The 26,981-nt window shown below is 37.3% G+C and overlaps 1 protein-coding gene across 5 annotated transcripts in view; it reads right to left on the bottom strand.

The window, feature by feature from the left end:
- Positions 1-26,981, bottom strand: part of Dnm3 (dynamin 3) — a 535,700-nt gene that overhangs the window by 94,923 nt on the left and 413,796 nt on the right. For 3 of the 5 annotated variants that reach the window (XM_005374853.2, XM_005374856.2, XM_005374855.2), the window contains 2 exons: positions 17,574-17,685; positions 10,196-10,207 (listed from right to left, as the gene is read on the bottom strand). In XM_005374853.2, the coding sequence (XP_005374910.1) occupies positions 10,196-10,207; positions 17,574-17,685 (124 nt within the window). The remainder of the gene's footprint in view (positions 1-10,195; positions 10,208-17,573; positions 17,686-26,981) is intronic. The other 2 variants (XM_005374854.2, XM_005374857.2) reach the window with 1 other exon arrangement.

Below are 26,981 nucleotides of genomic sequence, written 5' to 3'. Positions count from 1 at the left end.
CTGGCGCTCCCCACCCGCAGCTCCCTGTGCGCCGGAAGCCCTCCTTCCGGGAAACCCTGAGGCTGGGAGTCACTAATTTCTTTTTAGATCCATTTTGGAGAAGTTTTCTCTCAATAAGTAGATAAGGCTTTGTATAAAATTTGCTATACAATTGTATATCATCTTATTGTGCTTTACTTTGTTGCACTTTTCATATTTTTTTTTAACTGAAGGTTTGGGGCAACACTGTGATGTGCAAATGTATGGTAACATTTTTCCAGTAGCTTAAATAATCATTAGAAATGTTTAGCAGCACAATATTTTTAAATTAAGATATATATTTTTTTACATGTAATGTTATTGCGTTCTTAGTAGACTACTAGAGTAACCAAAATATTTGTGTGACTCACTTTTTGTTAAATATGCGCTATTGCACTGGTATGAAATGGTCCTGCAGTTTTTTTTCAGCTTCTAGTTTTATTAGTACACGTTTGCATTACACAATGATCACATTCCTTTTGGGAAGTTAGTACCTGTACATAACACCTCTCAATTACTTTTCAAACCTCCCACCCTACCTCCATCTTTCGATTCCTTCCTATCTGAAAAAGATCTATTTCACTACTTCCTATTATCTATCTTTTATTTTGATTTTATTTCTATTTTGGGTTTCTCATATAAGAGAAACCATGTGATAGTTGAACTTATATGTCTAATTGAATTCATTTAATTTTTTATTTCAAAGAGAATAAAAAATCAATAAAAATGATATAGAATTTCAAAACAAAATAAGAGGAAATTAACAATGGTTATTATATTGCATATTGTTATCTTCCAAGTAGTTCCTCATATTACCAGATACAGGCATGTAAGATTGATCAAACAATATAAACACTAACTGTTCCTTGCAATGAACTACTAGAAATTAGTAGTGCAATTATCTTAGCTATCTTATATATATGTATATATATTCCTTCCTTTTCTTCTTTCTCCCATCCCAGTTCTTTTTCCCCTTTGAGAAGTTTCTTTCCCTTTCACAATATCTATTGTACCATCTGGATGTTACTTACTCTTTCAGTTTCTTATACAAGAGAGACAAAATGATGTTTGCACATGAGAGTCTGATTTATTTCACTTATGAGTATATTCTCAACTTACATCCATTTACCTATAAAAAGCCTTGAGTTTATCTTTCTTTACAGCTGAGTAGTACTCCATTGTATAAAAATACCACATTTTTTTATCCATCTCTTGGTTGATGGGCATTTGGGTTGTTTCCAAAACTTAGCTATAACAAATTGTGTTGCTATAAACATGAGTGCACATGTATCCTGTGGTATGATGTTTTCAATTCTTCTGGGAAAATACCCAGAAGGTGAATAGCTGGGTTGAGTGGGACCGCTAATCCTAGTTTTTTGAGGAATCTCCACACTGACTTCCACAGTGATTGCACCAGTCTACACTCCCACCAATACTGGAGAAGTGTTCCTTTTCCCCACAGCCCCGCAGCCTCTCCAGCATTTGTTATTGGTTGAGTTTTTTGATGATAGAAATTCGCTTAACCTAATGCTCTCAAGGTGCATCCAGTTCCTACAAATGGCTCAAGTTTATCCTTCCTTATGGCAGAGTACTCCACTGTGTATCAATAACATGCTTTCTTTACCCATTCACCTGCTGATGAACACATAGGATGTTTCAAAGACTTAACTATTATGAATTGTACTGCTAGAAGTGTGGGTATGCATGTATCACTGAAAAAGGATGTTTTACCTCTCTCTGGATGATATCTAGAAAGGAGACAGCTGGATCAAACAGAATTTCTAGTTTTACTTTTTTGAGGAACTCCATATCGATTTCTAGAGTGGATCTGCAGTATCTTTGAGGTATTCTTTCTTTGGTTTTTCATAGTTCATTTGATCATTACGCACCTTTATAGTAGTCCTCCCTTATTCACAGGTACTATGGCTTATATCTAGATGTCTCTCTAAAGCCTCACGTACTCACAGGAAGGGCTTTTAGGCGGTGAGTGGGTCATGGGTATGTGGTACTGGCTATGGCATGTAACACTGAATTAGTCCACTAATGGGCTTATAACTGGGTGTGATGTTGGGAGGTGAAGCCTGGTTGGAAGACATGGGTCATGGTGGCCTGGATATCTCTATCTCTATCTATCTGCATCCATATCTATATCGATCATATCTATATCTATATTTATATCTATATCTGTCTATGTCTATATCTACCCTCCATCTTCCTACCTGACTTGCCATGAGCTGTTTTTCCTCTGCCAGGCCCCTCTGCCATGCTGCCCTGCCTTGGAGCTAGCTGACAATGGACTGAAACCTCAGCAAACTGTGAGGTAAAATAAACCTTTCTTCCTTTAAGTTGTGGATGTCAGGTATTTTGCTCTAGCAAGGAGAAAGTAACCGAGACAACAGGGGACATAATGCAGAACCCACAGAGGATGTCTGAAATTGTGCATAGTACTGAACACTGTAAAAAGTGTTCTCTGCTGTATCTTTGGTAAAATTTAATTTACAAATTAGGCACAGTCAAAGATTAACTCCAGCAAAAATAATAAAATATTATAATTCTAATAAGTACTATAATACAAGTTATTCTCTCTTTTTCCTGTCTCTTTTCTTCTCTCCCCCATTTCTCCTTCCCTCCCTCTTTGTATCATATTGTACCTTCACCTTTCCATTTAAAGGAAGAGCTTTATGACTTTTCTTCGGTATATCCCAATTGCCAACATCATTATTACTGCACTTGGAGGCCATTATTGAGGAAAATAATGAACACAAGCACTCTGATACCTCGATAGTTGACCTTATCACTGAGACAGCTTCTGAGTGCCAAAGGGGCAGGTTATATATACAGTGTGGATACTCTGTACAAAAAGACCATTCATGTAGTGGGTAGGACCGAAAGTGCTAGGACCTCATATATAATGCTACACAGAAAGGCATGTACTTTAGAACTTATAAATTGTTTATTTCTGGAAATTTCCATTCAATACTTTTGGACAGTAGTTGACTATAGGTAACTATACCTGGAACTAAAGGATAGGGCTACTTTGTGTATCTTTTGAATAAAGCCTATTTGTTATACCAATCTCATCTTTTTTCTGTTTTTTTCTTTCTGTTTTCTTTTTTCCTAGTACTGAGGATTGAATTTAGGGTCTCTGCATTGGGCTATACAACCAGCCATTTTATCTTGAGACAGAGTCTTGATGAGTCACTAAATTGCATGGGCTGGGCTCAAAATTGTGATGCTCCTGCCTCAGCCTCCCAGAGTGCTGGGATTATAGGTGTATAGCACCACATCTGGCTACTTATATCCTTTCATCTTGCTTTTTGTCCAGCTCAGAGTAAAGACAGTGAGAAGGTTTTTAAACTTTCAGTTCTATAACTATGCTGTATGATTTCCACTACATAGTTTTGTAACCATATGAAGATAAATTAACTAAAGAAACAAATTCTTACTTTTTGATAAAAATGCTTGGCAAGGGCCTACATTTTCAAAGAAGCTCCCACAAAGTAACTTCTAAAATCACACCTGATGATAATAATGTGTTTTCAAACTAGGCCTAAACATTGCTTTTATTTTGGGAGCAGTGTTAAACCAAGCCCATTAAAAATGTAGTGAAGCATACAATCAGGAGATTCTACAATACTATGAAGAAAAACATGTCAAAACAGCTATGATGGCTAACACATGAGTTCCCACTAACTAGATAGAAGTCACTCCATTTTGGATACAATAGAAAAAATAAAATATGAATCAACCCACAACTACCCTTCAGAACTCCCCATACTATCACCCATTATGAGACTTTGGAGCATCAGACCCAGTCTTCCTTCTCTATAGAGCTTGTTTGGCAAGACCAATGTATTTTGGAACACAATAAGGATTCCAATCCATTTCTCAAGGTTTTCTATCCCTGATGAACTGTCCAACTGGTTATGATTAAGTTTGGGGGTTCAAAATTTAGGCAATAACAATATTTTTAGTGTTGGTTTGCCAAAACAAAACCAAAGCTTTTCTGGTGTTGTAATAATTGAAAGACAATTGATTTTTATATGAGCATGGAACTAAAATAACACTTTGAGGCCAGTGAGCTTTCATCCTTTCTTTTAACTTTAATGATATCCTTATTGGCTTATGCATAAAGTTAGTCAACCAGATGGGGACTCTCCTTAAGTCTAGGGGAAAGACAAAGATTTTTTAAGAAAATTAGCAAAAAGTATATGTACCTTACTCAACAAAGGAAAAGCAACCCTAATTGAGCTGACTGTACCTAAACTGCTTAGGCTGTTCTTTCAGTAATGCTCTTTAAATATCAGATGAAATATACATTATGACACTGGTCTATTTCTTTCTTGGACCAAGATTACAGTACACATCTTCAGTAAGACATTGCCAAGTTGTGAAGATGGGTTTGCCCAGGGTGTCTAGACTGTCTCCCATATGAACAAGGGGAATTATTTAGAGAGATGAAGGTCTGACATAAAAAGACATAACAAATCAGCATGGGTTTAAGTTCTGTGCTCTTTGATATACACTTTGGTGCCATTCAATTTGGCAAACTATCTTTGCAAATGGCTCCTAGAATCTAGCAGGTGACCAAAATAAGAATTGTAGGCAATAACTAATTTTCCCACTAATTGTGGTTGCACGTGTCCATTGGCCTTGCTGAATATGTTGAGGGATCATGGAAGTATTTCTAAATGCTGTAAAAACAAGTGTTAAAATTTGACTTTTTCCCTTCTTAGACATCAAGGCCCTGTAATGTATGTACAGTTATTTCACGTTACCTGACTTGAGACTAGGAAAGTCATCAGTAACTGTATAATTCTGTTTTGGCCCTTTTTTGTTCTATTTCTTCTTTTTAAATGATCCTTTCCTCCAAGTAGTACAGTCAACCTTATACTTCTGCTGAAGGAAATATAAGAATTCTTAAATTTAAAAAGATTGAAATCCAGTAAAGTGACTTAAATTAGTGACTGCAAATCTTTCTTTCAAAGATAATAAAAGATTTACAAAGGAAAAGAGTAGGTAGGGTTTTTTTTCTATAACTTAAAACTCTTTAAATCTTTTCTTTTTTTTTTTTTTTTTTTTTTTTTTTTTTGAGACAGGGTCTCACTGCAGTTCAGTCTGGCCTTGAACTCTCTATGTAGCCCAGGCTGGTCTTTAACTGGGAACAATCCTCTTGCCTCAGCCTCCTGAGTTCTGGGATTACAGGCGTGCACTGCCTCACCTAACTTTTAATTTTTTTTTTTTAAAGTTAGCTGAATGGGCAACTAATTATGTCTTGTAACCTTGACATAATTTTTCCTATATGATGTGGGTATTTTCTTTTTTTAAAATTTTTATTTTATTGGTGCATTTTAGATACACACAATGATAACATTCATGATAAGGAATTTGTATCTGTACATAGTATATCTTGCTTCTTTTTCCCAACCCCCTCCCTTCAACCTCTTCCCTTACTTATTTAAAAAAATTGTTTCTATTCTTCCTTCTATTCTTTTTTCTTGTCTTCTTTCCTATAAACATGGGTGTGCATATATTGCCATGGTATGATGCTTTTAATTCTTTTGAGAAGATACCAAGAAGGGAAATAGTTGAGCCAAATCGAACCTCTAGTTTTAGCCTTTTGAGGAATCACCACACTGATTTCCAGTGTTTGCACCAGTCTACACTCCCACCTACAGTGGAGAAGGGTTTTCTTCTGGCACAGCCCTGCCAGCATTTGTCATTTGTTAGTTTCTTGATAATAGCTATTCTTCCTGGAATAAGATAGAATCTCAGCATTGTTTTAATTTGTCTCTCTTGAATGACCAATGATGTTGAACATTTTTCATATATTTATGTGCCATTTGTACTTCATCTGAGAAATGTCTATTCATTTCAGATGCCCCATTTTGGACTGGGTCTTTAAATATGGGGGGGGTCTAATTTTTTTTTTTTTAGTTCTTTATATATTCTAGATATTAGTCCTTTGTCTAAGGAACAGCTGGCAAAATGTTTTTCCCACACTGTGGATTGTTTCTTTAGTCTTTTGGTGGTTTCTCTGGCTGTGCAAAAGCTTTTTAATAAGATTAGATCTCAGATGATTTTTTGTGGAATTTTCTGTGTGATTGGTGTTTTGTTCGTAAAGTCTTTGCCTACACCCATGTCCTGAAGAGTTCAACCTATTCTGACAAGATCAGGTGTGTTCAGGGTGCTATGGCTATAGACAAGTTCAACCTATTCTATCTTCCAGCAGATTTAGTGTTTCTGTTTTAATACTCAAGTCTTTCATCCATTTCAATTTTAGTTTATTGCATTGTGAAAGACATGGGTCTAGTTTCAGTTTTCTGCATAGGAAAGCCAGTTTTCCCAGCACAATCTATTAAAGAGGCTATCTTTCTACCAGTGAATGTGTTTGTTCCTTTGTCAAAGATAAGGTGGCTGAGTATGTTTGGAGTTGTTTCTGCTTCTGATAATCTGTTCCATTGATCCTCAGGCCTGTTTTTTTGCGAGTACTACGTTGTTTTCATAGTCGCTTTGTGGTATAATTTCAAGTCAGGGATTGTGATGTCTCCTGCCTTGCCTTTGTTGCCCAGGATTGCCTTTGTTATTCTAGGTCTCTCCTGTTGCAAATGAATTTTAGGGTTGTTTTCTCGAATTCTGTGCAATATGCTCGTGGTATTTTGATCAGGATTGCATTAAATCTGTACAGCAGGGGCTGGGGATTTAGCTCAGCAGCACAGCACCTGCCTGGCAAGCGCAAGGTCGTGAGTTTGATTCCTGGTACCAGAGGGGGGGGAAAAAATCTGTACAGCAATTTTGGAAGTATAGTCATTTTCACTATTTGTGTTTCTGTATGAACATCATTAAAAATTTGAAATCTTTTATTAGGTATTTTATTATCTATATTTTAAGTTTTTTGTCTACCTTCAGTTTACCTAATTTAACATCAAAGACATTCAAACAAAACTCTTTAATAAAGGAATAAACTAAAAGTCCATTAAATGTCTAGATATGTTCAGTAAGAAAAGCCATTAAATTAATGAAGAAAATACATGGCTTCTCTCTAGGACAAAACACGGAGTTTGAGTTTTACCTGAAGGCCTCAGGTTTGAAAATGACATTCTAATTTACATTTATACACAACAAAAAAATCATAAAAACCAAACAACCTCTTTGTTACGGAATATATTTTTTCACATTCTCAACTGACGCAGGACGTCCAGGATTCTGGTCTTTCTAATGAAGACACTGACTTCCGCAGTCCAGGGAAACCCATCTAAGGAGGAGATAGACTCTCCCCTAAGAAATTCAGAGTGTCACTATGCCAACAGAAAAACATTTTCAAAAGGAAAAATAAGTAATAGGTCTGGAAGGAAAATTTTCCCTGAGTAACTGTGATCTCCTCACAAAAGGAGAATTGGCTTTTTAAGGAGAAATAACAAAATACATAATATTATTCAAAGAGGAATGTGAACCTTGGTGGTTTGTTCCACTGTGTGATCATAACATAAATCTAAATATGCATCTATTATTCAAGTTCATTTTCTTAGAGCTTAGAGGATTAGCTCCCAAATTGTAAGCGTAATTTAAAGATGAATGAAGTACATCAATGTAGCTGTCACCCAGAAAGCAAATCACAGTGTTGTTCTATTCACCCTGATTTATATGGGTGCATATGTGTGTGTGTGGATCCCACTTAAGGAATCTGGGAAGATGAATCAGTCCTGCTTATCTAAAGAAACACTAATTGAGCAGACTTCGTTGTCTTTAGTCTGGTTAGTATCCTCAATAATAAAATGCCATGCACTAAAGAAGCAATTAGTGTTTGTGAGTCTGAAACGTGTCACACTTTACAGCCGGCTCATGTATAGGGCAGGCAAGTCAGGTACGTTGCCTTGGGGACAACTCAGAGCAAGCGTTCCCACATGAGAAGGGAAAAAAGAATCTCATATGCTCCTTTTGAAGAATCCAGATCTATACTCTGGAGACAGCACAGCTTGCATTCCAGTGTTTTCCATTTATACTGAAATTCTAAGCTACAGGAAAATAGCATGCAGATGTGCTGCTTGTGATTTGGGGAGAGTTTTTTCATGCCAGAGTCTATGGCCAGTATAACAATCATATTTTTAAAGTATGAGCTTTGTATTTTCCACAAATTGTCACTTATGCATAACGTAAGCAATTAGAAATAAGGCAATAAATATCAGCACCTCCAAAGTATCCACCCCTCCATTAAAAATCACTTGCATCTTTGAGGCCCCTCTGCCAACACTTAGACCTCTAGCATCCCAAGATCCCCCACAGCACATATACAAGCTTATGACGCAGACGGTGGCTGGGCAGCCCTTGAGACCCTGCAGGGCATCTCACATCATCCTGGAAGTGGCCTTCACAGGCAACAGTTCAGAACTTTTGAGTTTTATTGTTTACTGTATTTAATCAGTAAACTGTATTGAGCAGAAGAACTTGATCAAGCAAGACACAACAAATGGATGACTTCTGCCATAGAAATGCGTTGTCTTTAGAAAGTTTATAAATACTTTTAAGCCATCAACGAATCACTAAAGATAGAGAAAAATCATAAATGCTTTTGGAGTCGTCTAAGAGTTAGCACCTTTCCAAAATGTCAGCAGCTAGTTCCCTAATCTTCATTCAGCGTGTCCAGGCTTCCTACTAATACAGTCACGGTTTGCCCCGGGGTGCTTTGTTTTAAGTGTTTGTGTTTGTTTGCAAACACAACAAAAAGCACATGAAATTCGGGGCAGAGACAGGGTGATGCAAATAAGCAGGATTAGATATACTTACTATTTAAGAACTGAAATACACTATATGGCGTAAGAACTAAAATATGGGCTTAAAAACAATTTGTTTAAATGTTTTATTCTAAGAGTAGCAGTCTTAGCTAGAAATACTGACTTTTACTTTGTAGAAACCTTCAGTTTCATAAGTTACCTTTTTTTTTTTTTTTAATTTACCTTAAATGGTTTGAGCTCACCTCTTTACTCTTTTATAAATGCCTGCCTGGTGTTTTTCTAGTAATACTTTAACTTTATTAAATATTATTACTTGCATTATAGCAGTTATATCAAGATATAAATTTATAAATTACACAGTTTTCAATACCAACCATTGATGTCAATTTATTCCATAATAGCACATTCCATAAAATTAAACTGCAAAAGATTTCCCACATTTGTTTTACATTCTATATGTATGGCTTTGGAATAGCAATTTTGATGAATTCCAGCTGGTTTAAATATGCAGCCCAACTCTTATATAAGAGATTCCTTTCAATTCTTATTGTACTCACTGAGGCCCATTTTAAGTGGGCTACCTGGTAGGAAAAAGCTCTAATCTATCCCCATAAAAAAGACAAAATAAGAAAACTAATCACTCTGCCAAATTTAAGATGATCTTCTGTACTATTCTACTTCTGAGTGAAAAATAACTCTAGTTTTGGGAAAGGTTGAATTAAAATTTAAACGTACTTAGCAACCTTCTGGACTATTAAATTGCTTTTATCTATTGTGGCAACATTAAAATAATTTCCACCATTCATGTGTGTTGCCTGTTTTCATAAATCTATCATACACATTTTGCTCTCCCACCACTTCCCAGCCCTCCGCCCTCCGCCCTCCGCCCAGCTGGAATACATCAGGGCGCAGAAGCCAAGGCAAATGTTGACCCCACCCTCCTCCTTCCATTTTAAGGCACCTTCAAAGCCAGCGGACTGGTCTAGTTCAGTTTCGCCAAGGAAGCCAGCCATACTGCTATTTAAGACTCTACTTTGGGTTTTTATAACTGCACATTAACATGAGAGCTTTGATTTTTGGTCAGAAACTTCGACTGCCCTAAATTTCATCAGATTGGGGTACCCTTTCTGCAGAAGAATCCTCATTAGTAAACCTCCCTAATCTCTGCTGTCGGTGTGGGTCTCATTCCTTCTAATAAGAGTTTCCCTGAACTGTGCAATCCCCAGCCCTGAAGAACGTAAATCTTCCCTCCAAAAGGTCGAAACAGAAAAAGCTCCTTATGGCCATCCAAACACATATTTCCCCCTGCACTTGCACACCTCGTATAATCCTGCACTGTCGTAGCCTACGGTCATTCAAACGTGCACGGAAACACTCAGGGCAAGACATGCGGGAGCGAGCCGGTGTGGGGAGACAGAAGAACCACAACAAGACAGAGAACTTACTTTGTTGTTCCCCTGTGCGAGTAGCCGTAAGGAAGAAAAGAAAATATAAGTTAAGTATAAATTTATTTTAAAATTACAAGATTTCTCTTGCCAGAGCAGAAGCAAAACCAATCATCTGAATATTCACTGACATCCCATAATGTACATCTAGCGTCCAGAGCTCAAGGCCAAGTCCCAGAATCCACGGAGGCTAACTGAAATCATACGTTTATAACATCAGAAATTATGACAGAGATTTCTCCCCTTTCTTTGGACTCCGAATACTTGGGGTATGGGAACCTGGCCAGAAAGAATTGGTTTGAATCGGTAATAAGCGAGCTGCTAGCATGAAAAGCAGAGCAGTTAGTATGTTGGCCTGCCCTTCCCTGACGGCCCCTCCTCCAACATGCCAAGCAGTGGAAAATTCCATCAGCCAGTGCATCTTTAAACAAACACTGCACCCTTGGTTTCAAAGAAGGTAGAATTAAAAAAGAAAGGAGGCAAAGGCAGCAGAGGAAAGGGGTGGGTGGCTCTGGGGAGACGGCATAAGCGGACCAAGTTATGACCTCGATCTGTACCATTCCTTTATTTTGTAAATTATGAGTTTTGCCTTGGCTTGGCATGGGAAACGAAGACTGTATAGTGGGCCTGCCGCCAAAATAAACACTGGTTCACATTCAAGAAAATGGACTGGAAAGGTTAATCACAAAAATGTAGTCATCTCTAAAAGCGACACCCTGGATGGAGACAGAGCAGCCAGCGGCAGGCGGCAGGCAAATGGCTCTCCTATTTCAAGCTGGAGCTGCGAGTGCATGATTTATATCAAACAATTTAACTCACATATGGCCTAAAAAAATAAAACGGTGATTCATTACTCCCAGGGCAGCCTGAGTCCTTGCAAGGTCAGATCCTGTGGGGGAGACAGGATGGGATACGGCCCAGGAACAGATCTGAAGTCTCCTCACAGGGGCCCGGGAGGAATTCCTCGGTGAGGCGTGGAGTAGCAGAGTGCTGTGAGCAAAGTGCGTGCATCGCATCGGTGGGAGAGACCGGGACAGCGTGGAGGAACAGGTCCGCCCGGAGATGTGGCATTTAGTTTTCAGTTGAGGACGTGGAGGGGGAAATCCATACAGAAATGTTCGGAGGGAGTGCTAAGGCAGCAGTCCCAGGACAGTGTGTTTTCTGGAGAACAATGCCAGCTGGTGACTGGGGAAATGCCTCATCCAGGGGCCACCAGGGGCCACCAAGTCCATCCTATTTCATAAACAAAGCACTAACAGAAGAGTGTGGAGAAGCTTTTGGCACTGAGTTGCCGTAAGATAATCGTTAACACGCCAGCTTATCTGAGACATAATGCTCTAAGAATGGATGAAGGGGAAAAAAATGAATTCTTTCTAAAGATTATGCCAACTGTTCAATAAGGTAATGAAGAGATCACTGGGGGTTTTATCACAAGTAAAATAATTATTTTAGAGAAAAATAGGGCCCTGGTTCTTCCAAGAAGTACAATATTGCTCAAAATACCTCAAACAGATGGGGTTTATTGCATTCCACACCCTGCAGCTTTTGATCTACCAAATAAGTTTCAGGAGTTTAACCAAGTATTTTTGCACATTAGGGGATGACTGGCTTCCCTGCTCCGTGGCAGATGGCTCTGTTTGTAGTGGCAACAATGATGTCACAGAGTAGGAGGCCTTAATCCTGAAACACAAGCGGAGGACATGGTGTGGCTTGGCCATTTCTCATTTCATTCAATCGTTTCCGAATCTTCTATTCTACGAGGGGCAGAGCACTCATGAATGGTGAACTGTAAATGCTTTATAAGTTGCTCCATGGCTGTGGGTCACAGCAGTTTGAGTTTAGGACCCTGACAGTACTCCCGCTGAAGGATGTAGCTGCCCTGTGTGCCAGACTGCAGAAAAAGCTAAGAATGAAGTCAAGGGCATGGGTTTTTAAAAATCTTGCGTTAGTGTACTACTACATACATGTATATGAGGAGTTATCACTGCATTAATAAATATTGTGGAGGCCCACGGCCCCTCGTCTTCTCCCCCCCTAAATTGATAAAGAGATTCTTTTCCCTATTTGACACAGATGAAAATTCACTGCTAAGAGTCTATCCGAAAGGAATTTCTGAAGTACCAAAAGGACCACATTGCAAGCTGGTTTTAACCCACGAAACAGTCCGAAAAGCATCAATTATGGCTGGGAGAGTCCTGAGTTCAGAGGCGAAGTGAAGTTCCAGTGTTTCACTTTCTCTTGTGAGGTTTTTTTTTTTTCAGTGCTGGGGAATCAGACCCAGGCCTCACACATGCTAGGCTAGCGCTCTACCACTAAGCTGCACCCCGAGCTCTACTGTCACATTTCTTAAGAAATAACAGTCAATAGGGGAGGACCATTCCTGTGTATACAGCTCATATAAACTTCTTTAAAAGCTCTGACGTGTCTGACATAACAAATATGCATAGCTGAATTTGCACCCAATTGTTTCCAGGGCATATTCGGGTCTCAGGTTGCTTCTTTCAGATGGCCGGCAGGCCAGCATCTGAGCACAGGCTTGGGAATTCTCACTTCCCTTGACAGCCCTGGGCTCACCCTGGCCTGACCCATGTAGCCTCCCGGGCTGGCCTGTCCCCTCAGGAAGCACCAGGACTCCCTTTAAACAACCCAGCCTCCTCAGCCAACAGATGAAGAAATTCTCCCCACATACCCAAATCCCACTGGCAGTTTCTAAAGCAATGGTAAGTACTAAACAGAATTACTGCTCCATGGACACAGGGATGATAGTGAATTATAACAGTGAGGGCCATGTGGCATGAATACTTTCACTCCGCTGAAGGCACTGAGCTCATTGTGATGCATAAAACCTTTACTTAACCCTATAAAATCACTCTGTCTGAGGAAGGAGTGGCTACTTTCAGTTCAGAGAAGAAAAACTCTCTCAGGGGTCAAGTAAGGTGCCTCGGCTGCACAGCTAATAATGGCAGGGTCAGGATTCAAATGTCAGTGGATCTGACTTAAAATCTACTACATCCACTGCACACAGTACATTTCAAAGAATTTGAACTTGGAGTTCCTCAATGTTTACATACTAGTCCTATTATAAGCCAACAAAATTGTGCCACAAAAGTCAGTTGTTTGTCTTATCATGTTCTTTAGATACTCAACCAAATACATATTTATTTGTAATCACATGTATAGAAAAAATATCGGTAATGCATCAGTAAAATCTGTTAAGAGGTCTCTCATCGTAGCCTCTACTGACATCATACACACACACATTGCATTTCAGGCTCATCAGTGAAAATAACTATAAAACATCTTTACTTTGAAACCTGTAAAGTCCTATATACTTCTTGAACAATATAAGACTTTTTTGTAGTTATATTTTCAACTTAATGGCCATGAGAATAGTAATAAAAGAAATAAAACTGCACTAAATCCACATTCAGATTGAAATATATTTTTAAAATGTTGAGATTGTTCAGAAGTATGCTGTAGCTGATAACATGCTCAGCTGTGGCTTAGAGAAGTTTTCTGCAAGTCACAGAATAAGTCGTTCACACAGTAGGAAAGTGAGTCATGTACCCATTTCCATTTTAGGAGCACATACTCTATGGCTCAGATAAGAATTCTGCATTTTTCTTTTGAATCCAGAAAGATTAAGATAGTGGAAGTAATTAGTAACTGCACATGAGAAAATAGAAAGTGATTAGAAAGTTCACAAGGGAAAATAGGCTGTTGCATTTATGGAGATATTCACTGCAGTTTTTATCATGTAAAAACTACTCTCTTTTTTCCACTTGTGGGATTTGTATAAAATAGGTACTGTATATTTTTCAGCTTTGAGTCTCTGGACTCCACTAGACTAGTGATGCCTGAAGGGAAGAAAAGAAGGGAGGAAAAGAAGTACATTGAAAGAGAAATAAATTTTTTAAAAAAACATCATGACAAATGGCTTAAGGGACAAAGGAAACAGTACAGCAGAACATTTTGATATGTATGACTTAAGAATATTTTGTCATGTGGCGGTGAGAGAAAAACATATATTGATGACCGTTATTAAAAATATGTACCTAAGATCACAGAAAAAGTAATCTGCCCCAAACATCAATTTATTCAAATTCAGGTGATAGCTCCTTATCTAATTGATGTCAAACTTACAGAACTTTAAAAAGTGATGTATGTGGAAATTTATTTCCAGTCAAAACAGAAGTATCTGTGCAGAGAGCAGAATCTTGTGAATTTAAATTCATCTCCATGCATGATACATACATGTTTCATTATTAGGGTAGTGAGTGACAGATTTGTTTTTGACTGATGGCTTATCAACAAAGAAGCAAAATGATACACTTGTAAAGCCCTAAAAACTTAGAGGCATCAATTATGTGGTTAATTTGATTTTGTCAAATGTTTCTAAATGAGGAATATCTACCTAAAACTGATTCTTCCTACAAATCTAAGAGTGTTAACAGAATCAGCTCTGTAGATAAACATTCTACTTGATTGATTTCAACAGTTAGCTTTCATTAAACATGTGAAAGTCAAGCCATTCTTTAACATGATCTGTAGGACTACGTGGTGCATAAAAAATGTGAATCCTGTTTATGATGAAAATTGAGAAAAGCATCACTCTTGGCACACTGCCAAGTGTAATTTCCTGTCTTGTCTCTGGTGTGCAGTAAGAACTTCTTTGTCTTGATATTCCAAGCAATTGTACCAAATGCATGTTTATAAACAAATGAAAATGTTGTGCAAAGAAAACAGACTGTCTGGGGCATATCTAGATCTGCTTATAAATGAGTATTTTGATAAAAAATAGAAAATAGTATTTAGGCTATATTCTTGGTGTAGAGCTATGGATACAAGAAAATTCAGGTTTATAAAAATAATCCATTGTGAAGTGAATAATTTTGCACTCCATGACAGTTTTCCATTTATAGAAAATATATTAAATAATCTCCTTAAATAGAAAACTGTGTAATGCAATTAGAATAGCTCTAATTTACAAAATCATGACTTAACCATTTTCACACACACTATGGTTGCATGTAAGGAAGATACATACATAAACACATACATATATACAAACATATATACATACATACAAACTCATCACCAAGCATATATGGAAGAGGAAATGGCATAAAGTATTTATGATCTCCATGGGCTGTGTTACAATAACCACGGAATTTTAACCTTCCTCTAGCTGTTAAAGAAAGTTATCTGTAATGAAAATGATATTTCTATTCCCAGTAGTAACTATTAGTAGTATTATTGTACATGAAACTAGAGTGATCGCTTGGGCCTGCCCTAGTCAATGTTTCCCCTGCTTTATTTCATGGGATCCTATCAGCCACCCTATGAGAAATTGTCATCCTCATTTCAGAAATGAGAATCATGAAGTGTACAATGAGTAAGTAACTTGCCTAAGATGTCACAGCTTGTACGTGAACATCTGGAATTTGCAGACACCCACCCTCTGCTACTTCTCATAATACCTCGTCATCACGTGCGTTAAAAAATGTAAATCTTATCATGGTATTAACTGGCTTGACATCCTCTAATGGCATCTCATTTCATTCACATAAAATCTGAAATGCCATTCATTTCCTTTGCTGGGCCCCTGACCACTCTCTTGAAAACCAGCTGACCTGTCTGTCTCCCTCACTGTGCTCTGGACACACAGACTTTCTTGTTGCTCCTCTAAGACACGCATGACCTTGGCTATGTTCTTGCTCTGCCCCTGCCAAGAATCCCCGCCTTCGTGCCTTCATACCCGGACTACCTACTTTCCTTGAAACGCCTACTCAAGTGCTGGCTCTTCAGAGGGCCTTCCCGGTTATCTTTCTTAACGTATAGCTCACCTGCCTCTTACTCTCACTGTCCGTCCCTTAAATTTATTTAACTTTTTAAAATAGAAATGATCATGGCCCTGAACAAGTCTATATAATTAGAGTTACTCATCCACATGGTCAGTGTCTGCTCCATGGGAAAAGGACCTTAGTTTTTATCTCTCACCAGTGCCCAGAATGATAAAAAGGCATGAGCTCAAAAGGTTTCTGTGGAATAAATGAATACAAAATTAAGTATATAGGCATTTTAATACATGATATGTGTGAAATTAAACACTATCCACCAGTGGATACTGATAAGAGTAATAATAATTAGGATTGAAAACAAAAGTAAAAATGGTAGTCCAAAATGATTTCTCATATGTAGTCTATACAGTGGTCTATATCTATGCAAATCTGTGCACACACAGTAGATGGAAAGCCAGACAATAATTACGAAAATAGTGTACAGATGCTTCTGTAATTCAGCATCACTATGAAAAGATCATATTTAATTTTCATTAAAAGAGTACAGGGCATGTTGTGGAAGGTGCACTGGGTAACAACCAGACGGACATAGGATGGAATGAGGTTAGGAGGTGTGTGTGTGAGCAAAAATAACAGTAAAGGGAACATTTTAGCAGAAATTCTTAATCCTTTATACATCTGAAACTCTTAAGTTTCAATGTAACCCAAGGGATGTGGGCAGGCCTGAAGTCCTTCCCCAGAAATCTTCCATTGTCCTACATTGAGCCCATATCTTAGATTTTTCTTGAAATGACTTTATAGCTACTTTGAGCCTAGACAGAACTCAATCTAAACATGATCAGTTTATGATATGATTAAGCACCAAAAGAGTCAAGGGAGACTAAGTCCTCAGGACTCAATCTTAGTACTTTAGTTCTAGGGAGAAACCTGGACAGTATAAAGACTCAGGGGGAGCCGTGAGGAGAGAGATCTGCTCATCTGTAGAGTGTGTTTAGTGGTGTGTGGACACATGACGGGCAGGACTCCTAAAGTGTATGTTCAGACGAGTCTGTGTAATATTACCTCTTCTACAGAACGCAGAGACAAGTTCTGTTTATTAACATGAATGAGAGAAGTGCCTCCAAGACACTTGAAGTATATTAATAAAGATAAGTGGGAAGAGCCATTTTTTGTTCTTTCTCACTCAGGATGACACTAGCCAGAGCAATGCATACCTAATGGAAGCAGAGTTTTATAAAACTAAGTACATTCTAAAAATATAGAATATTGGCATTACGATTGATGATGTACTCCTTGCATTAATGAGACAACGACTACGGAATGACAGAGAGAAAAGTAATTTTTAAATAGAAAATTTTCTCTTGGTCTGAGATTGGGTGGCTATGTTTTATGGCAGAGTAGGGCTTTTAAAAAAAATTCTGGTTAACTTTTTAAAATAGAAACACGACAAAGCAAAAGCATTGTGAAAACGATGTAACAAGAATAAACAAAAGGACGGTTAAAAGTTTGCTAAATTAAATTAAAGAAAAACAAGTTTCTCTAGCACGTAGCATACAGTAGAGATAGCTGCAACTCACTAGAGATTTATCGGGGTAGACCCCGGCTCTTAGCAGAGATGCTTTCCAGCTGTCCACGTCCTCCTGGGAATCACACGCCAGCTCCAGGAAACGATAGTCTTTGTATACATTCCTGGAGTTAAACATAAATCATACTTTTAGTTTTGAACCAAATTAAGAGTGATTTTTGTATCACTACAGACAATAGAAATGACATTCCAAAAGACAGTTCTCTAACAATCACTCAAGAGAAAAACACAAGAACAAGAAAAATGCCTTGCATTTTAAAATAATTAGTAAATTCCTATATGTACTTATTACATAATTTTTTAAAACTCACTTTAAAGGGATCACAGTTGTTTGTACCATGGAACAATTAAATAAGCAAAGGAAACACAAACATAATATTGTCCACCGTGGGCCATCTGATTGGGAGTTGTGCTCTGGGGAAGAAATTGCTGTTGCCTGGTAATTAGATCAATTTTCTGACGCTGTTTCACAGCTCTAATTAAATAAATAGCTCATAAAACTTTTAAATGCATGGCAATAATCTCACACACTCAAAAGGCTATGCTATGCTCAAAGTATAAATGCTCATCCAACTGTGAAATGGAAAGACTGATAACCAGGGTTTAATGGCTGAGGGGCCTTTACTTATCATTTATAACCAGACAATACTACAATTTCTAGATTTGCTTTCCTAATAAAATGTTACATAAAGTGCAGCACAGGCGCATGTTGAAAATTTGCAAACTGGATAAATGAATAAAAATGGTAATGATCATAACAGATACTTTATTTTTCTTACACTTCTTTGTTCTATATATTTCCACACAGTGGAGATTTCCTCTCTTCCTGCCCTTTTCTCCCTCCTTTCCTCTCTAGCGCTCTATTAATTTTATGTACTGATTTTTTTTTGCTTACTGCTACATCATAACCATTTATTTATACTGTAAAAGCTTTACAGACATCAAATTATGTGGCACAGCATTCATTCATATAGTTATAAGACACGTGTAAACTTTTCCTAATATTAGATAATTAAATAATTTCTTTTTGTTTTTCCTATCATACAGAGTGCTGAATGAATATTATTCATGAGTGTCTGACACATTTACTACTATTATTTTCTGAGGAAAGGTTTCCACAAGTAGGGTGATGAGGTCAAAACAAGATCATTTTTGAGGTACTGACACACATTCCCATCACCTTCGAAGAAAAATAGTCCAATTTAGATCGAAATGACAGTATACAAGATTATCAGTCTTTCTGCTCTCCTTACTCTTCCTCAGAATCTTTTTCACACCAGCAGCCTCCATTTCCCCCTAGGATGGGAGGGGGAATACTGTTTTTGTATCTCCTGTTTAACCTGCGCCAGAGCCCCATAGTTATCTTTTCTATTGACTTCTCCACTTGAGTATCTCCAAGGAACCTTGACGTGAACAACTGAACTGATGATTTCTACCTTGGTCTTCTTCCAGTATTCCCATTTCATGCAGCAGTCACCCAATTCAGAAACTTTTTTTTAAAACACCTTTCACTACTCTTCCATTTTACCACCTAAAAGTATCCTTTTTAAAAAAAACTGGTGGCCGGCTCATCATTATCTTTCTCTTGGACTATTACAATAGCCTCCTCATTGGTCTCTTAGCTTCCCATGCTTCTTTACATTAGTTCTTGGCACTGAAATTTCCTGATCGTCTAAACACACTAATCAGTGTTTTATCCCTGGAGTATGACGCCAGTGGCCATCTGCTCTTAGGAAAGAGACCACAGTCCCCATGATGGCCCACCAAGTCTCTGCATTACTTTCCAACCATCATTACTTTTCTCTGAAACATCTTTTCCCAGTTTGCTCTTCCTGCCCCAGCCACACTGGCCTTCTTTTAGGTCCTCAAATGTGCCACACTTATTCCTAATACCTTTGAATATGCTGCTTTTTTCCCCATCTCTCTTCACAATTAACTCCTCCTCTTCCTTCCTTCTCAACTCAGTCATTTCTTCAGAAATCACTTTTCTGACAGTCCTACCAGGTCAGCTCTCCATTTTCATGCTTTTCACATTTCTATTCGCCTTTTGGTCATAGCTCTTATCACGAATGTGATTATGGAATTAACTGTGACTTCAGAATCACAGTTTTGATTATTTCAGAATTATACTTTTTTTCTCCCTCTGTTTTTTCTATTTCCTTTTCCTTCCCTTGTTTTCTCATTGCTTTTCCTTTTTTCCACTCTGATCATTTTCTTCTCCTCCTCCTTCTTCTCTTTCTTCTTCTGCTTCTTCCTCTTCTTCCTTTTCTTCCTCTTCTTCTCCTCCTTCTCCTTCTTCTCCTTCTTCTTCTCCTCCTTCTCCTTCTGTTCCTTCTCCTTCTCCCTTTTCTTCTCCTCCTTCTCCTCCTCCCTTCTCTTCCTCTTCCCCCCTTCTCTAGCACAGTTCACTGGAGGATGACAGTGAGTATATCACCCTTATATTACTCTTTTTATCCTCACTTGCCTGTCACTGATCAGTAATGACTGAGATACCAGTGCCTTTTCACAAATATAAGACAAGTCCACTTAAAGCACTCAGCAGTTAGACCTATGCCGTAATGAACAAATGCAAATAAAACAACACTTAAAGGAGTCTAACAGCCAGAGAGTGAGAAAGAATGAAAAAAGCAGTCAGGGGAACTTTGGAGGAAAGTAGAAGATAGAAAATAAATGCTTGAAGACCTATACAGTATGTACAGACTTCCTGAAATTAAGATATAAGCTTGTTAATTAAAATATTGAATAGATAAATTGGAGTAAAGACTAATCACTGTTGAGATTAGAATTTGCAGCAATCAAGATCCAGGGGAAAAATGGAAAAAACACAAAGAGGCAGAGATGAAAAACATGTAGTGGAAAGACCCAGAACACCTAACCTGTAAAAATACCAGGAGTCCTAGAAAAAGAAAACAATGGTAAGAGGAGGAAAGTAATTATGAAAGAGAAACTATTTTTAAAAAAACTCTCCCTGAGTTTTATATAAGGACTGAATGTGTTCATCAAAAGTACAACTTCATGAAAAATTGGTGAAAAAGGATATCACTTAGGCATAGACTAGTACAATTCCTGAGTTCTGAGATAAAATGTTTTAAAGAATTGGAATCCTACACTCATCAAGATATCACCCACATACCCAATCTGATAAAAACCTGATCAAGCAGGTAGAGGGCTAATACAGCACCAAAGGAACCCACAGAGTGTTCAAAGTGAAGGAAGATTGAGAGGAAACAATGGTAAGAAATAAAAATCTGCAAAAAAATAATAAAAGACCATTTAGAAATGCACAATATAAAGGCTAAATTGAACTATTAAAGTCCAAGAGACATATTTCAACAGAAACTTTAACAGTCTAACTGTTAAAGAGGGTAAAAGGAATATAAATGTACCTAAGCTCCTCTCTGGTACATGCAGGGGTGGAGCGGTAGAGAAGCAAAAGGATCTCATTATTGGGAGAAATAGGTCAGCAGAGGAGGAGGAGAAGAAATATCTCATTCATGGGAGTAATAATTGATACTTTATTTCAGGTAATAACAGAGGGACTATGTACTGATGATCAATTTAATATTAGAGAAGTAAAAAGTATACAGCTCTCAAATTGAAAAAGAAAAACAATTATTTTTCGGTACATCACCAACAAAAAAAAGAACAAAATAAGAATCAACATGACAAAATAAATTTAAAATAGGTCAGAAGTAAAATAAAATATATAAATTATTAAATTACTGCAAATGAAGTGAGTTCTCTACATTCAGTTACATATTTTAGTTTAAAAAAGAAGCCAAGTTGTTTACTGAGTTATAAGAATAAAACTAATTTAAGAATGGCAATATTAATAGTAGACAAGGTAGAACTTAAAAATATGGAACACAATAAGCAATATGAAGGCATTGAACAGAAATATAATGATATAAAATATAATCTATAAAGATTGGAAAAAACTGATAAAGCTGTTTGTACCAAATAATATAGTGTGTAAGTACATCAAGCAGTCGTTACTAGGAATACACATTATTTCAGTGTAATATATGTGTATAATTAATTGAAGTACAAATATAGACAAATTGTACTATAACTTTCAAATTAGGTGTTTACAGTGAGCGAAAATTCAGTATATACAAGAAGTAAGTAGTACAAATAAGGAATTCTTTTAAATGTACTTTTAGGGCATATTAATTTTACAAAATACTTGGTTTAATGTGGTATTTTCATACACTCATATAACATATTTTGATACTCCCTCATGAGCTTCCATTCTACCCATCTTTCCCAGTTCCCTTCCTCTTGTCTAATAATAATTTCTCTCAAAGAAATCTTTTTGATACAATTCTTTTTCCCTTGACTAGAAATGGATTTTTTTCATTATGCACAAAACACTTATAAAAATCAGTCATATGCACAACAACCTCCTCAACAAACTTCAGAAAGGAGACACTACCTAAATAACATTCTTTAATCACATCCCCAAAAATATAAGCAAAGGAGATAGAGAAAAACTTAGAAACATACTCCTAGACAACAGTTACAAGACAGCACACATGCATGCATGCCCCTACACATATACACACATATCTAAAAATGAGTATATAATTTATATAAAGGTAGTAAAAATACAAACATTTCAGAGCCAAACAATGAAGCCTAAAAACAAGGCTTCAAAAAATGTGAATACACTCACCATTTAGGAAAGAGACAAACAGAGAGAGTGTGAGGGAGAGAATCAGTCAGAGAGGGCAGGAGAAAGAGACAGAGAGAGAGAGAGAGAGGTCAATGTTTACCTAAAGAAATTAGAGAGTGATTTTAAAACAAAAAGATATTAATTAATGAGATTGAAACTATAATTAACAAAACAGGAAGTGTAAAAACATAAAATATAACCACATCCACAAGTGTTTTCCTTTACCTGTGGATAATACATTTACAATCTTGATTAAGAGAGAAAATGGAAGAAAAATGTATAAAGATCACAGCTGAGAAAGGATAGGATACATAACCCCACAAAGACAGAAGAGACTGAAAAAAATTGAATCAAATATAATATGCAAGCTTATGATAAAAACTGAAAGTTTGGAAGAAATTAATACTCCAAAATTATATAAATTACCAAAATTAACTAAGAAAGAATTGGAAAATCTAAATTCTTGACCAAATATCAGTAGAATAAGTTACTTTGTTTAGAAGGATAGCATTCTTCTAAAATCAAAAACAAGACAAGGTTGTCCACTATTACCACTTCTGTTCAATAGAAAACACAAAACTTTAGCCAGAGCAATCAGGCAATAGAAAGAAATAAAAAGGATATATATATACACACACACACACACATATACATATATATATATATATATATATATACACACACATATATACATATATAAAGGGGGGAGGAAGAAGTCAAATTATTCTAATTTGCAGAAGACATGGTCCTATACACAGAAGACCCCCAAAACTCCACCAAATGACTCTTAGAACTAATAAATCATTTTGGCAAGATATAAAATCAATACACAAAACTCAGTACGCCTGTATACCCACAATGAACCTACCATTAGAGAAATTAAAAAACTATATTATTCACAATAACTTCAAGAAAAATTAAATAATTATGAGTTAACCTAACAAACAAAATGAAAGACCTCTACAGTGAAAACTACAGCACTCTGAAAAAGAGATCGAAGAGAAAATCAGGAAATGGAAATATATCCCCTGTTCCTAGATAGGCAGAACCAATGTAGTCAAAATGACCATAGCTCCAAAATCAACATACAGATTTAGTACAGTCTCAATCAAAATACCAACAGCACTCCTAACAGAAACAGAGAAAATCATCCTAAAATTCATATGGAACCAGAAGATCCAGAAAGAGCAAAACTAACCCTGGGAACAACAACAAAGCAGGAAGCATCACAATCCTGGATTTGAAGTTATATTACAAAGCCATAGTGATAAAAACAGCATGGTACTGACACAAAAACACACATGTGGATCAATGAAACAGAACAGAGGATGCAGAAACAACACCAGGTACATTCAGTCATCTGATCTTTGACAATGGGGCCAAAAATATATGCTGTTTCCTTCCCTTTTCTATCATCTTGTTTGAAATTCTGTATCATATTTATTGTTTTTGTGTTGTTTTGTTTATGTCTTCATGTTTGTTAATTTATTTTTATTCCTTTCTTTTTAAAGTAAAAAATGAGAAAGAAACACAAAAACAGATACTGGAAGAAAAATAGCTTCTTAATGAATGATGCTGGAAAAACAGGCTATTTATATACAGAAGATTAAAGGTAGACTTATATCTCTCACCATGTAATAAAATAAAATCAAGATGGATCAAAAATTTAAATACTGAAATAAGAATACTTAATCTGCTGGAAGATAGAATAAGTAAAATTCTTGTAGACATAGGAAAAGGTAAGGAATTTCTGAACAAAATGCAGTGGCACAAGAAACAATGTGAAGAATCAAGAAATGACACTGTATTACCTCAGGGACTCACAGTGACCCCCATTAATAGATCTTTAATAAATATTTATTGAATAATGTCTTACATCCATAAATGTTGAACACCATTTTTATTTTTTAAATTTTTTTTATTTAAAAGAGTAAAAGAACATAACATAGTAATAACGTAATAATAGGGGGATTTACCAAATTACAAAGCAGTAGGACATTATCAATGGTTGCTATTTTACCTATTGGTATCTTCAAGATAGTTTCTCAGGAATATAAATAGACAAATAATAGTGAGTTACAGACAAAAATGGTAGGAAATTATCAATGGTTGTTGTCCTATACTTTGGTTTCTTCAAAGTGGTTTCTAGGGAAAACAAATAGAGCTATACATGAGTGATCAATTAAATAATCACTGACTATTCTCAATGGTTGTTGTTGAAACCACATAGTAATAAACATACATCCATTTACAAAATAGCATAGGAACAATAGAAACATTACAGAGTTATGGACAAATTGGTAGGAAATTATCAATGGCTGCTGTAATACACGTTGGTATCTTCAAAGTGGTTTGTCAGGAAAACAAAGATATGCAAGGAAGATCTAACAAGTAGTTATAGCCTAAGGGTTGTGAAAAATAGCTGATTACCTCCTCATCAGTGACTCCTTTCACTGAGGTGTGATGGCTGGAAGGAAGGCCAGGATTGAAAAGAAGGACCGAGAGATTAGCACCAGTGTCCAGCAATAGGCTGTTTCCTTTTTCCTCTATAGTCATGATTATGTGGGGCTCCTCCCTGAAGATAATGGTCTGGCCAGAGGGAGAAGGTAGAGTATGCCCTGGGCCCCTTCATTCCTGTTGGACCAGTTGGTAGGAGGGGTCTGAGCTCTGGGGCCTTTGCTTCAGAGGGCAGTCTGACCTCCAGTGGTCACCTTTACAGTCAGGGCATGGCCCAGGGGGCTTCTTAGGGCAGCCCCTCTTGAGGTGGCCTGGTCTTTGACAGTGGTAGCAGATGAATGTAGTTGATGACTACGTCTTGGGGCCCCCGAGAATCAGACTTAGGGTCTGTTTCTCTTAGTGCTGCAACAAAGGCAGCTGTTTTTTCTCTGTTTTCTCTCTTTGGCCTCCTCCTCCTCACGGCTATAAAATACTGAGAAGGCAATTCTTACTAACATCTCAAGTGAGCTATCTGGGGAAAAAGCCATTTTTTGTATCTTTTTTCTACTATCTGGGGCTGACTGAGTAATAAACATCTTTAAGAATAGTTTGTCCCTCTACTGAACTGGGATCCAGGGAAGTATGCTTTATCAGTGCCTCTTGTCTAGGAAAGCAGAGGGGTGTTCTCTCCAACCTCCCAGAGCACTGGGATTCTGAAACCACTTAGTGTCCTCTCCCCAACTGTCAACACAGGCAGCAGGAACATGTGGATGAAGTCCTCGGCCCACTAGTCCGTCTCAGCACCATCAGGTGCAGTGTCCCAGGCAGGTAACCTAGACACATACTTTCTCCATGAAGGCAGTTCTTCAAAATCTGATATTGGTCACCCATATAATCCATGAAGTCTCGATGCAGACCTCTCCAGAGCTCCAAGCGCTCCTCCACCACAACCTGCACAGTTAGGGGAAGAATGGCCTCCAGGGGGTCTCCCCAGGTATTGCGCAAGGTCCTCCTGGTTTCCTGAATGGCTCCCGCGTCCCCAGTCAGCTCAACCTCTGAGTCGTCGGGTGTCGGTACTGTCCTGTCCGCCAAGTCCTTGTTCTTCAGCTGCTCCTCCACTGACTCCGGACCTTTCTGGCTCTCAAGGGCAGGGCCAAGAGCGACCCACTGTGTGGTATGTTTTCCCAGAGGTTTCTCCAGGTTGGGATGGTTCATGCACGTCTCCGGGAGGGCCTGTTGTGTCAGTGCTTCTCTGTGGCATAGCGTTTCGAGACTGCACGGTGGCGGCCAGCCCAAGGGCCAGTAAACGTCTGTGCGTGGCTTCCCTGGCGCCTGCTGCCTGCCTTTCCGGGCGCCTGCTTGCCTCCCCGGGCGCCTGGGCGGCCACGTGCACCAGGCCCTGAGGGGCCAGCCCTCCCCAGTAGCTCTTCAACACAATTTTTAAAGTGTCTTTGCTAATTTTATAACTTTAAAAAGTGGTTCTCCACTAATGCTTTAATATTTTTGTTCATTGAAGAAGTTGTCCATTTTTATGCTTATAGAAATTATGTTCTTTGTCCTGGCTTCATTAAATAATATATGAAATACAAATCAATATTTTTATGTAGTATTTCTAAGGCATTCACCTGGCATATCTTTGTCCCTTCATTTACCTTCTCTTATTTATTTGTTTTACTCTTTAAAAAGACCTTTTTTTTTTAATGAATGTTACCTTTTTATTCCAATCTGGAAACTATCACCTATGATTAGGAAAGTTTCAGTAGTGTTTATTTCTTGTCATACCTATATATTTGGTCTCACTTTTGTTGCTTTGAGCTATTCTTTGATTTTCTTTTTTAAAAAAAGCTTTTCATTCTTTCCTTTGTTTATGTTGAGAAATGAACTGTCTCTTTAGCTTCTGCATTTTCACCTGTTCTTAAGCAAATTATCTGCAAATTTTTTTAAGCATTCGTGAATTCATTTCTGTATATATGAAATACAGGAATAAACTAATAACTCCTCACTTCAGGAATTTAGATGATTTGCTTTCTATGTGTGGAATTTGTTAATCTATTACAAAAACTGAGCTAGATTATTTCTGAATTATTGCTCACATATCTTTCAAGTATTTCCCTCTGTTTAGAAAACCTTTTGTATCAGTTTTGTGACATATAAACAATCATCTAGAAGAGCGCTATATATTTATTTCGAGTAAGTGTCGACCATTAAGTATTTTCTACCTGCATTTCCCCATTTGTGAATTCTTTTTTTTTTTTTTTTTTATTTTAAGGATAAAAGGAGGGAAACATT

Source organism: Chinchilla lanigera, unplaced genomic scaffold (genome assembly GCF_000276665.1).
Source record: "Chinchilla lanigera isolate Chin_1 unplaced genomic scaffold, ChiLan1.0 scaffold00005, whole genome shotgun sequence".
Lineage (NCBI taxonomy): Eukaryota > Metazoa > Chordata > Mammalia > Rodentia > Chinchillidae > Chinchilla > Chinchilla lanigera.
Note: the sequence above shows the minus strand (reverse complement) of the source record. Positions and strands in the feature narration are given on the sequence as shown.